The sequence below is a fragment of the Mauremys reevesii genome, linkage group 18 (genome assembly GCF_016161935.1).
Source record: "Mauremys reevesii isolate NIE-2019 linkage group 18, ASM1616193v1, whole genome shotgun sequence".
NCBI lineage: Eukaryota > Metazoa > Chordata > Testudines > Geoemydidae > Mauremys > Mauremys reevesii.
The window spans coordinates 12,815,304-12,827,877 of NC_052640.1; the positions used below are offsets into that span (position 1 = coordinate 12,815,304).

At 36.1% G+C, this 12,574-nt stretch overlaps 1 protein-coding gene across 7 annotated transcripts in view; it reads left to right on the forward strand.

Moving 5' to 3' along the window:
• LOC120386366 (splicing factor SWAP) overlaps nt 1-12,574 on the forward strand; it is a 99,533-nt gene that overhangs the window by 12,827 nt on the left and 74,132 nt on the right. For all 7 annotated transcript variants that reach the window (XM_039505620.1, XM_039505617.1, XM_039505618.1 and 4 more), the window contains exons 4-7: nt 2,311-2,396; nt 5,384-5,609; nt 7,423-7,535; nt 9,594-9,729. In XM_039505620.1, coding sequence (XP_039361554.1) covers nt 2,311-2,396; nt 5,384-5,609; nt 7,423-7,535; nt 9,594-9,729 — 561 coding nt within the window. The remainder of the gene's footprint in view (nt 1-2,310; nt 2,397-5,383; nt 5,610-7,422; nt 7,536-9,593; nt 9,730-12,574) is intronic.

Here is a 12,574-nt window from a genome sequence, read left to right on the forward strand (position 1 = left end):
TCCTTCTTTCTTTATTTCCACCATAAAGTAATCTATTTTTATTTGGATTAAAGTTTATATCAGAGGGTTGTTATATTCAGAATGAAATACCTCAGTTAACAGTTTACTTTCTGGATTTCTTTGATGTACATCTAGTACAGTAAATGACAGATTGCTGTTTGCTGCAGGATAGTATGGAGGAGCAACACTCGCTTCAGTTCTAAAGATTACTAAATAGAATACCATTTTAATGTTGCAGTCATGCTCTTCTTTGTACTTTATTTTTTAATACTTTCATATCTTTAAGTTAATTTTCAAAAATGGTATTATACATAAAATCAAATGGACAAAACATATTTTTTCTAAGATTTATTAAATATACAGTAAAAATAAATGTTCTGTATTATTGCTTCCTTTTTTATGTTTGTGCAAAATTAAGTTTGTATAATGTAAATCTATTAAATATCTACAGTTTTATTCCAAAACTCAATATGAAATGAAAGGAGCAGAGGGGAAAGAGACCATTACAATTCAGAGAGGGATGAGACTTGTAAGAGTTTAAATATCTTTTCTTCAATCTTCCACTTAAAGAATGTTCAGCTAGAGGGAAACGTTACCAGTGTGGCCTACAGTTGTTTGAAATCAGACCAGCATGTCTCCATGCATCTTTCTCTAATGTGTGAAACTGTAGCATTAACATCGTAGTAGAGGAGAACCTTTGCTTTTTTTAATATATCTGCTTTGTTTATCTCTTCATATTAGCAGTATTGCACATTATTTTTCATAGGTCACTGAAGCTAAACACCAATAGTAAAATATTGAACCTCACTGTGTTGGTTGAACTGCTTGGAAGTACAAAAGTAAAATGCTGTTTATGTTGCCCATTTTCTCATTCAGTCTTTCTCACTGTTTGCATTCTCTAGTTTGTCAAGGTGAGAGTGGATTCAGTCATGTCTTGAAGCTATTTAAGTCTAAATTAGTAAAGTGGAGCCTACTAAATCAACGACTAGTTAAAATACACATTTTCTGTGCAAATAGTAACTACATTTTACTAAAGTAAATATTTAGTAGAGGGCAAACATTTTTAGTCACGTATACTTATTATTCCAAATAATGGAAAGCAATAGAAACTCACCTTTGTGTTTAAAAGAAACAAAACAAAAAACACTTTTTCCCCTCACATTCATGCTTGTCCTGATCCTGCAATGCATTGCATATGGGTGGACATCTGTGCCCACACAGAGCCTTATTGAAGTTAATGAGATTACTCATGTGAGTAATTTGCACATGTGCATAAATTTTGGTGACATTGGGAACATAGGAGCTCTTCAACTTGCCTAGGGCAGGTCCATACTCACCGCGCGGGTCGACGCGGTGAGTTCGACTTCTCCGAGTTCGAACTATCGCGTCTAATCAAGACGCAATAGTTCGAACTCCCCGCGCACTCCGGTCGACTCCGGAACTCCACCACCGCGAACAGCGGTGGCGGAGTCGACCTTGGAGCCGCGGAGTTCGACCCCGCCGCGTCTGGACGGGTAAGTAAGTAGAACTAGGGTACTTCGAGTTCAGCTATGCTATTCACGTAGCTGAACTTGCGTACCCTAGTTCGACCCCCGCCCTTAGTGTAGACCAGGCCCTAGTCGCAGAAAGGAAATTGTACCTTAATTTTGGAAGAGCAAAACTTATTTAAAAAAATAGATATAGCAAGGTGTTTCAAGATGTAATGAATGTTACCTGCAATATCAGACTTGTTTATGTTCAGTACTGGATCAGGAGTTGATGATTTGTCTGATATTCGACCTTTAATAAGCCATTGGTACAATATCCTATAAATCAAACTCTGGTCCAGTGCTTAATATAAAAAAGTTCCATGTTGCAGAGAAAAGCACGATAGTAATTAACGTCCAGTGCCTTTGGAATCACTTCATGGTGAGTAGTGCAAATATTTTTCAGCACTTGTCCTGGTCCAGCAGTTAGAGCAGAGGTTCTCAAACGGGGGGTCGGGACCCCTAAGGGGGTTGCGAGGTTATTACATGGGGGGGGGGGGTCACGAGCTGTCAGCTTCCACCCTAAACCCCGCTTCGACCCCAGCATTTATAATGTTGAATACATTTAAAAGTGTTTTTAATTTATATGGGGGGGGGGGTCGCACTCTGAGGCTTGCTATTTGAAAGGGTTCACCAGTACAAAAGTTTGAGAACCACTGAGTTAGAGAATTCTGATTCGTTGAACCACAGATCCTATCAGTATTCATAACTTTCATACATATTTTGTATGTCTAATTTTTGACTAGTTCTGTACTGTAGCATTTCACTTTGTCATTTACTGTAGAAGCAGCTCAGGCAGAAAATGTCGAAGAAAATGAAGAACCTTTCATTGCTCCCTTGGGACTGAGTGTACCCCCTGATGTAGAACTGGTATGTGTGTATATTTAATACTGCCTTTATTGCTATAAAGTTTTATGGCCGTGCATAAGGTTTTAACTGCATTTTTCCATTGACTTTGAGTTAAAATCTACTCAGCTATTTTAAAATTAGTGGGTTAATTTAAACTGACCAAGGTAATACGGAATTAGAACTGTCATATTTTACTTGCTCCATTGAAAAGAGTGTAATTTTTGTTGTAATGTGCTTTTAGCATCACTTACAGTATTGATTAAAGTACTCTGGAAGAAAATGTAATTGTTTTTGTAGTATTTATTTTTAAAATTGCAAAATGTATCAGCCAACAAACAAGGTTATGTGCTTATAAAATGGCAAACTTTTGCAAATTCTTTGAAATAAAAGCATAAAGAACCACATTAATATAATTTTTATCTACTCATTTGGAACAAAGATAAAACCTTGAGCAAAAATATATTTAAATTAAACTTAATTTACAAAAAAGAGGAAAAAATTTAAAATAGGGCTTGTACTAAGTAAGCAAACATCAGCTATAGCCATGTTAGAGAGCACTTCTATGAAGGAGTGATTGAAAAAATTAATACGTTCTAATATATCCCTTTATTATGGGAACATCAGAACCACAGAAGTTTTGTTTTCATTCAGTGTTGTCACCACAGTCCATGCAATGTCATTTTTGAACTTGATACAATTTACCTGTTTTCTATAAAACATAGGCTGAATCAACTCTTCCTTCTTCATGGAAGTTTGATTTCACTGAAGTGAGGTACCATTGATGGTTGACTACATTTGTAAATGTTTGGAATTCAATATGTTTCATGTTTTTATGACATTTTTATGATATAAACAATCTCTGTATTATAGAATATTTTGAAAATGTTTCTGTGGAATTGCCTCAGCTCAGAGGCAACAGATTACTTAGCAATTTGCTGATGAGATCTTAATTGGCAAAAATTACTAGAATTCTGAGTAAACACTGTATTACTAGTACAATAAATACTGGCACACACAGTATACCATAGCTTTGTCTTCATTAGGTATTCATTGAAGGATTTCATCCTGTTTAATGTTGGTATCATGTGGTACATATCAGAGCTATTCATTTAACAAATCTTATATCCTTGTTTTACAATTTGAAATTTTTGTTTTATTAATTTCATGTTTTTTCCAAAGGTTTCTGTGAAATGTTTATGTAATGAAACTACAGTAGACGTATAATAATGTGCCATAAATATATCTTCAATGCAGTTGTCTTTGCAGTAGGGTTTCTTTGTTATAAATGTAGGAGGTTGAGTTGCTGTCAGTGGTGGAACCCTATTAAATTGTATTTTCCCATTGGTACATTAAGAATAAATCCAGATGAACTACTCTGATCACAGTGGAATCTCTTCGTTCTGGGCTCTCCATTTCTCTCCCCTTTCAATATCTTTTTTTCTCACCTGGTAGACTGCAGTTGTGATACTGCTCTTTGATTTTATGAGGGCATACAGATGGCTGATGATGGTGTGCCTCCAAGGACCCTCTAGAAGTTGCTAGGGTCCTCTCTTAAGTTTGTGACATGTGCCAAGTGTCATCAGTCCATTTATCAAAAAATCCAAGGTTACTATCCAAAATGCAAGTTTTCTGTTTTTCAGAGTTACTGTCAATCCCAAATCCCATTTTTAAAAATACACCATATTTTACAGGCCAGTAGTACTAATAATCTCAGTAATAAGTTTCCCTGTCAGCATAGCAGTAATTAATCATAGCATATATTTTTCAGTGGCTTGTTCTGAAAGGAATACCATTAACTTTAAATCTAGTGTATTTGGAGAAAGAGTTAAAAATAAGTTTGATACATCCTCTGCCTCCTGCTGATATTTATGGCTTCGATAATATTTTCCTGTTCTGTTTCTCTCGCCTATTGCTGCTCAAAAGGGCCACCAGAGACCAACTGATTAAATGATTACATTGTGAAACTGGCTGTGCACATAGTTCTGTCAGATACACAAGTAAAGAAACTGATACTGTAGAGAACTTCTTTGCTAACTTTTAATTATAACCACCTCAGGTGTTACTTGTAACAGTTGGGGAAAACATTAGACAAAAGTGTGATTACTTTTCAAGTTAATATTTTTATAAAGACTTCAGTAGAAATAAACTTGCCAAAATAAAGGTCCTTTGTGTTTACATCACCTTGAAACAAAAATATTTTTCCACATTTAAACAAATGGCACCAATCTTAATATGGTTTGCCTTAGCTGTTTTGAAATGGAATCTTGCTATGCTCTACTCAGATTTCTGTATCTGTCTGTTGGTGCAAAAAATGTAAAAACATAGAATGAACCATTAATGTGGCATCTAGTTCTTCTTGGGTATCAGTAATTATTTTAATTGTAGAAATTCATCATGTGTAGTTAAGAAAAATAGACTTAGCCGAGTAGCGAATTAAATAAAGACAGTGAGCAGTACTGTTTATGAAGCATTTCAATTCTTAAATTACCTTCTTGTTCTCCAGACGGTTTGATTTTATTCAGAAGTGTGGGGAGCAGCTTTCATTAGTCCTCAGGAGTGGGTGAGAATGATGTAGTGCTGTTTAGCTTTATTCCTTGAAAAAAGCATTCAAACTTTGATATGTTTGACTGTGGTTGATTGTGGCAGCACAGAAGAATTGCAGTTCAGAGGACACTGCTCAGATACGATTTCCTGGAGGAAATCTTGCTACTTAATAACGATCTCTCTACCAGTCTAGGACACTATTTGCATACTTTGAGAGTGTTGTTAATTGCCTTCAGCAGAAATAATGGTAACTGTGTTGAGAGAGACTAGTGGGAGAAGTTTACAGGAAGGAAACATGGTGAATCTTCAGGGTTTGTTCAGATATGGAAGCTGAAGAAGCTTCTTCCAGATATGGAAGCTCTTCTTTTGTTTTAACTCTAGACAGGCATCTCTCTAATTTACTTAATTGTTCATGGATTGATTGGTAAAATGTGTTCATAAGTATTTTTACTTTGTTCCCATAGCCACCAACTGCAAAAATGCATGCAATTATAGAGCGTACTGCAAATTTTGTGTGCAAGCAGGGAGTTCAGTTTGAGATTATGCTGAAAGCCAAGCAAGCCCGCAATTCTCAGTTTGACTTCTTGCGATTCGATCACTACCTCAACCCCTATTACAAACTCGTTCAGAAGGCTATGAAGGAGGGACGATATGCTGCTCCTTCTGAAAACAAAATGGAAGAAAAAAAGAGTAAGTTATTGTTTGATATAAAATACATGTCTTGATCATGTGTGGTTTTATAAATGTTCTCTGCTTTATTTTGCAAAAATGAGGCAATTACCTGAACTGGAATAAGGCAAGGCCACATGGGAGTTACTACATTCTGTCTATGTAAATTACTCCAATTTCATTTGGGTAAGGTGGTGATCATTTCCTGTCCTAAACTGTTGTGCATTGCTGCTACACCTCTACCCCGATATAACACCACCCGATATAACACGAATTCTGATATAACGTGGTAAAGCAGCGCTCCAGCAGGGCTGCGCGCTCCGGTGGATCAAATCAAGTTCGATATAACGCGGTTTCACCTATAACGCAGTAAGATTTTTTTGGCTGCTTTATTACCTCAGAAGTGGCTGAATGTCATGGGTACATGAAGTGATCACTGTATATAGCCTGCTTTTGGATGAAAGTTGCCACATATTTGTAAAAATGCTTTTGTTTGGCTTTCTTTCTGCACCTTTCTGGTAGCATTTGCTTTTTGTGGAATTAATTGCATGATACTGTGTTTTTCTAAATCTTGTGCAAATGTAAAAGAACTGAAGTCTTCGTTGAATTATTTATTGATCTTTGTTTCCCGAAAGGGGAATACATTGCGTAGAGGGGGAGCAGGGCAATCACTGAGAAAGCATTCAGCTAATTAGTACACAGGAAATAATGGTTTACTTAATGTTGACAACTTAGTTATATGTAGCACCAGTATGTGTGAGCTGCAATATTTGCAAGTAAAATTTTAGGAATATGTAAGTAGTACTGTCAAAATAAAGTAGTTTAAAAATCTGCTGTGCATTCGCGCACCCTCACTCTAATATGGAATGCTCACTCTATAAAGAAGAAAATAAATAAACAGCCACATTTTATTTTTTTGGAGCGCTGGCATGTTAATAGGACAATATGCTGTCGTCCTATAATTGAGATTGTTACAGTGCCTCAGGACAAAGGAAGTCTACTTTTACAGCAAAATAATTTTAAAAAATCTCTAAAGGGAGAACATTTTATATTATTCAGATCTAAGAGCTGCTGTGGTCTTAGAGCACCTATAATAAATTCTGTTGGCTTCTAAAGTCATTGGAAAATTACCCCATGCAACTAAATATTAGTCTTAATTTGATAGCTAACCATGCTTGTTTGTGTCTCTCATTTTTAGTAGTCTGCCTGTAAGACAGTAAATGGTTTTAAGACTTCAGTTTGTCCGATAGATTAATAATTTATGATAGCCAGTAATGCTACTGTGCCTCTTCTGTTTTAACCCTTTTTTCAGGATTTAATAATCTGTAGCCATGGGCTTGGCTTACACTGTTGAAAAAACTTAAAACATAAAGCCTTCAACTATGTATACAAGTGAGAGTGGAAATTTACTTTGCACATAAATTTCATTTGAACTTGATCTGCTATAAATTATGCTTGTTCAAATATGTATGCATCTGTCTGGCATTATGTAAATAATGCCAACTTTTAAATGGTCACGAGAACATTTTAATTGTATTGTGTAATAGTTTAGTTTGTCAAGATTCATTAGGCTTTTCATTTTTGTTCTGTAGCTGTTACTGAAAATAAAAGGAGATACAAAATACCAGATTTAAAGAACTCAAAGTTCATTCACACGTTAGAATTTCTATAGGTTATTCCTTGAATGATTGAGTTTCTTAAAGCCATAGTTTCTAACAGTGTTCAAAATTAACTCTATTCCTGCTCCCTTTCTCCGTACTTGACACCTCTTAAAATGGCAAGAGAGAGAGAAATCAAACTAAAATCCCCCCTCTAAACATTGGCTTTTATGTAGATTCAAAAGTTAACTCTGATGAAGAGGAGGAGGATGATGATGAAGATGGCAACTACCTGCATCCGAGTCTCTTTGCCTCAAAAAAGTGCAATAGACTTGAAGAGCTTATGAAGGTAAGCCGTCTGGAGAATGGGCTGTCTTTTTGTTCTCTTTGTAGAGTATCAATCACAATGGGGTCCTGCTCCATGACTTGGGTTCCAAGGTGCTACTGTAATACAAATTACTACTACTAATAAAAGATATTTGACCATGTTAAAACTATGGTTCTAGGTTGTAATGCTTCAAGTTGCAATTTCTGATTTGTATCCGGTACAGTCTTTGTAATGCCATACTTCCCTTGCTTTGTTGACACAGCCAGAAAAAATAGAGCCTACATATTGGTAAAAATCTTTGGAATATATAACTTTTGTGCTTCAGTTTTCCTGCCTCATGCTTTCTTAATTTCCTGGACACCCTTGCTAATTGCCAAGATTAGTAGTTTGAATAGTTAGTTCTATTCCTTGACAACCAACCTTCTCCTCTATTTTATTTTATAGTGAAGTAGTTGTGCTGAAATTGTGACATACTTTTAATGACAAAAATCTTATGTCCTAAGCACAAGGTCCAGCAGTGCAAGAAGCTGGGTTGTGAAGGAGAATCTTCTCAATCACAGATCTGCTGCAGTATCAACGTTGATTTAGAAAATTATTGGGGAAAAAATTGCTTTTTATTTTCAAGTTAGGTTTGCCCTATTAGGAAAATAGTTTAACATTTATTTCCTGATCACTTGAATAAAAAAATCCTACGTGAACCCTGACATGTAAATCGTATTAATTTTAGCAGTCTACTTTTATCTTTGAGGTGTTCTGGCTTTGAATATACCTTTTTCTGTTGTATAACAATAAAGGATTGTTTCCATATTGACTATATATCAGCAATAAACAGTTCTTTAAGAGATCTTGTCCCTTCATACAGTGTCTCAACTTAATGTTTTCTTTTTATACTTTAATAGACTCCTAGTATCTAATGATGGTTTAATTGAATGACATTTTGACAATTAAATGTTATCCATTTATTTTTACAAGACTGTTAAGCATTTTTGTTTCCTGTATTTATTCAAGATACCTTGCTAATGGTAATGGCATAAACAGCTATAAGAATGTAATGGAGACTAATCTTTCACTTATATTTTTGAGGATGTATAAAGGGGAATGGTAAAAATGCTAACTGGCCAATAATAAAAAACCCTGGCTGGAATGATTTAGTTGGTGTTGGTCCTGCTTTGAGCAGGGGATTGGACTAGATGACCTCCTGAGCTCTCTTCCAATCCTAATATTCTATAGAAATACCTCATATTTTCACAAGACCCACCATTGATATTTAATGCTAGCTTTGATAGCATGTTACTTGTAAGGCAGCTACGGAATTCCTCATCTTACAGGTTTATTTAAAAATGTACAAATACAGTAACTCCTCACTTAAAGTCGTCCCAGTTAACGTTGTTTCGTTGTTACGTTGCTAATCAATTAGGGAACATGCTCATTTAAAGTTGTGCAATGCTCCCTTCTAATGTCGTTTGGCAGCTGCCTGCTTTGTCCACTGCTTGCAGGAAGAGCAGCCTGTTGCAGCTAGTTTCACCACCTCAAGCAAACTTCACACTCGTCATAGCTGTGAACAGTATTAAATTGTTTGTTTAAAACATATACTGTGTGTATATATAATATATAGTTTTTTGTCCAGAGAAAAAAATTTCCCTGGAACCTAACCTTCCTTTCCCCTCCCCAACTCTTCCCCCCCCCATTAACATTAATTCATATGGGGAAATTGGCTTCACTAGACATTGTTTCACTTAAAGTCACATTTTTCAGGAACATAACTACAACATTAAGCAAGGAGTTACTGTATGCTGTTTTATCATTCTTATTGCTCACTTCAGGTATGCTTTTGTGATAAATCGAAGACTTTTCAGCAGGTTTCTAGCCAGGGTGACATAAAAGGTATAAAGGATAGACCTTTAATGTGTAAGAGAGACTTGTGTTCCGAACAGTGTCATTGTTTCTCTAAAGCATAACAGTGAGGCATTCTGAAGTCATTGGGGGAAGGGGGTGTTATATTGCTGTTCAGAAGTTCTAAATGCTTGTAGTTAAAATTGTTGATCAAGTGTTACATTGATGTCATTACAATTTCTGCAGCCTTTAAAAGTGGTGGATCCTGATCATCCACTTGCAGCACTTGTCCGCAAAGCTCAGTCTGACAATAACTCATCTACTCCACAATCAGCAGATGGTACAGCCATACAGACATCACAGGTGGACTATCCTGCAGATTGTAAGTACATTGTGACACAAAGATTATAGTAAATGTGAGAATTGTCCTCTTTATAGATGAAAGTAATGAGAGGTGATAGTATTGATCTAGCTTTCCAGTTACTTGGTGTAACTGGAAAGATAGATAGATTATTTAAGGGCTGGTAACTTTCCAGTGTAAGTTTTACACCAAGAACATTATTTTTCTGGTGTCTTAATTAAGCCTTAAAGAGGTTCTGTTTGTTTTTATTTTGAGAGAAAATGGAATTTCTTTTATACCATATAATTCCAGCAGTCACAAATCCAGTACCTGTACCTGATTTCCTAGGGAGTGTGGGCATATGGGATTTCAAGATCAAGCCCCATGCTTTCTTGCACTGCCGTATAGTTGATAGTAATTTATCTTGGGATTGCTTAATAATGAACGGAAATTACTTGGATTTATACTAGGTCCATAGTATATGCAGATGGGTGTCTAGTAGGAATGAAACAAAACTCTCTTTAATGCTTTCAGTATGAAGTACACTAGCAATATTACACATATATATAAGTTATGCCATCAGTGTTTTAAACTTCCCACTCTTGGGTGCTCACATAGTAACAATAGAAAGAAATGCCTCTTCCCACCTCTGGACACTTCCATTCCATGGTTTCATCACTCCCTAATCGAGGTCACTCCGGTCCACTTCATTCTGTGTAGGATTGACTAATGCATTTGAAACTACAGCTTATTTAGCATCCACCAAATTGCTTTCTGGACAAGAAAGACCAACATGAACATCTCACACCAGGCCTCTTGTGAGCTTCTCAAGCTCAGTGTCCAATTCCAGATTCAGTTCAAAGTTCTGGTGCTACTCCACAAGTACTCCACTGGGTTGAGGCCTACTTATTTTAGAGACAGATGAACCTATTAATAGAGAGAGACTGAATGCTCTGTTAATTGCTAATGATTGAATCAGAAATGGTCAGTCTTCATGCTGTCTCAGTTGCTGATATGTGCCAGTTCCATTTCCTTGTCGGTCGCTCTTACCAGAGGACAGATTTCAAGGAGATTCAGAGGACAGTTACCATTGTAAGATCAGTCATGGTACTAAATTTGACGTTACACAAAACTCTTGGAGTTCATAACCGTCTGTGCATGTTACTATTTTTTCCAGACTCAAAATGAGAACCACAGTAGATGTTGAAAACAATGTACTTGTCCCATTAACAAGATACCCATTCCCTGCTGGCTGTGCTTCATGATGATCTGGTGGACAGTCTCAGAGAATACCTGATAGTTGTACAATTTTCTCATCCTCCTGCTAGTCTTGTCACAAATGCATCTGCAACTGCTATTTTTTGATTGGCTAAACTGATCAGTTTGCTCAGAACATCCCGAAATGCAGTGACTGATTGTCCACATGACCCAACTTGTTCAGTGCCTCCTAGCATAAATTTCAAGTGATTATCCTGGAAAGTATAAGCAGTACAATTTTTTTGAAATCTGTGCCTGAATAAGAGAGGCTTTATAAATATGGAATAAGATCTCTTTTGAGCCTGGGAAATGGAAAACTTTGAGAAAGAAAGTTATTTATTTTTAACGTATCTATGAACAGGGAATTAGAACCTGTGAAGTGTTTTCTGTATTACCTGTCTCTCTTGATCACCTTTTGTCCATAAGTGGGACAAGATTCATCAGCTGAGAACCAGAGAATTGGCACTGTCAAGTTTTACCTCTCCAGTTTTCTGCTCATTTGCCTCCGTAAAAACAACCAACCCTTGCTTGTCTCCCTGTAGAAACATTCTAGTTTGGAAAGGACAAATAATATCATTCACGGCCTTCCTTATGGAACTCACTTTTTATCAGAATAGTGCAGATGTTTGTGAATGTGGCACAGCTTGTTAACTACCGTCAACTACTATGATTTATATATAAGCCTGTGGTGATTTAGGATCTGCCAAGTTTGCAAGGTGGGAGACTTTTTTGAAAGGTTGCTCAATGTATTAGAGTAAAACTACAAAATAGTCTACCTTTGAGCATGCAGCATGTATAACTATCTTACACATAAATGCTGTTTGTTATTGTGTACCATGTTGTTTGTGCTATGGTTTTGAAGAGGATTGAGTATTGATTTTGCTAAAGGAATCAGTGTGTGAAACACTGCATGAGGTTCTTTGTGTTTTGGGTTTATTTTGGTTATGGGTTTAGGGTTTGTTTGGTTTTTTTGATTCTCCCCACCCCAACTTCCAAAAATATGGCTTTGGAGAAGAATTAGTTAATTTGCTTTCACTTTTAGTGTAGCTCGACAAGAAATACTTATTATAAATGCACTCTGGCAGCTCTTTAATGCCAGCAAGCCTCATTAAATACTCAGCTCATTATGCTTGGTTTCCCTCTTTGATTTATTGTATAGATTTAAAGAAAGCAGCTCTAACCATGGGTCGTATATGAGCATTGACTCCATCTTCCTATGATCAGTCTACTTTTCAATAGACCAAATGCACAGAGTTGCTGCCTAAATGACTTCAAGCTTTTATCAAACGAAATACAGCAGGTTTAAATAATTTCTGAAGTGTTTTAGTGATCATCATGTAACTTGGTCTTTCTTGGTAGTAAAAATTATCTGGTAAATTGTTCAAAAAGGGCATAAAATAATTTAAATTAAAATTATTTGTATTTATAAATCCCCATCCAACTTGAGAGAAATAAAACCACCAATTAGAAAAGAAAATAGCAAGGTCTTAATAGTAATTTTGGATGATTGCACTTCATATTACCTTTTTCTTACAAAATGGCCTTTTCTCTTTGTCTCAAAATAGATAGCATGGAAATAGCTCAGTGGTTTGAGCATTGGCCTGCTAAACCCAGGGTTGTGAGTTCAATC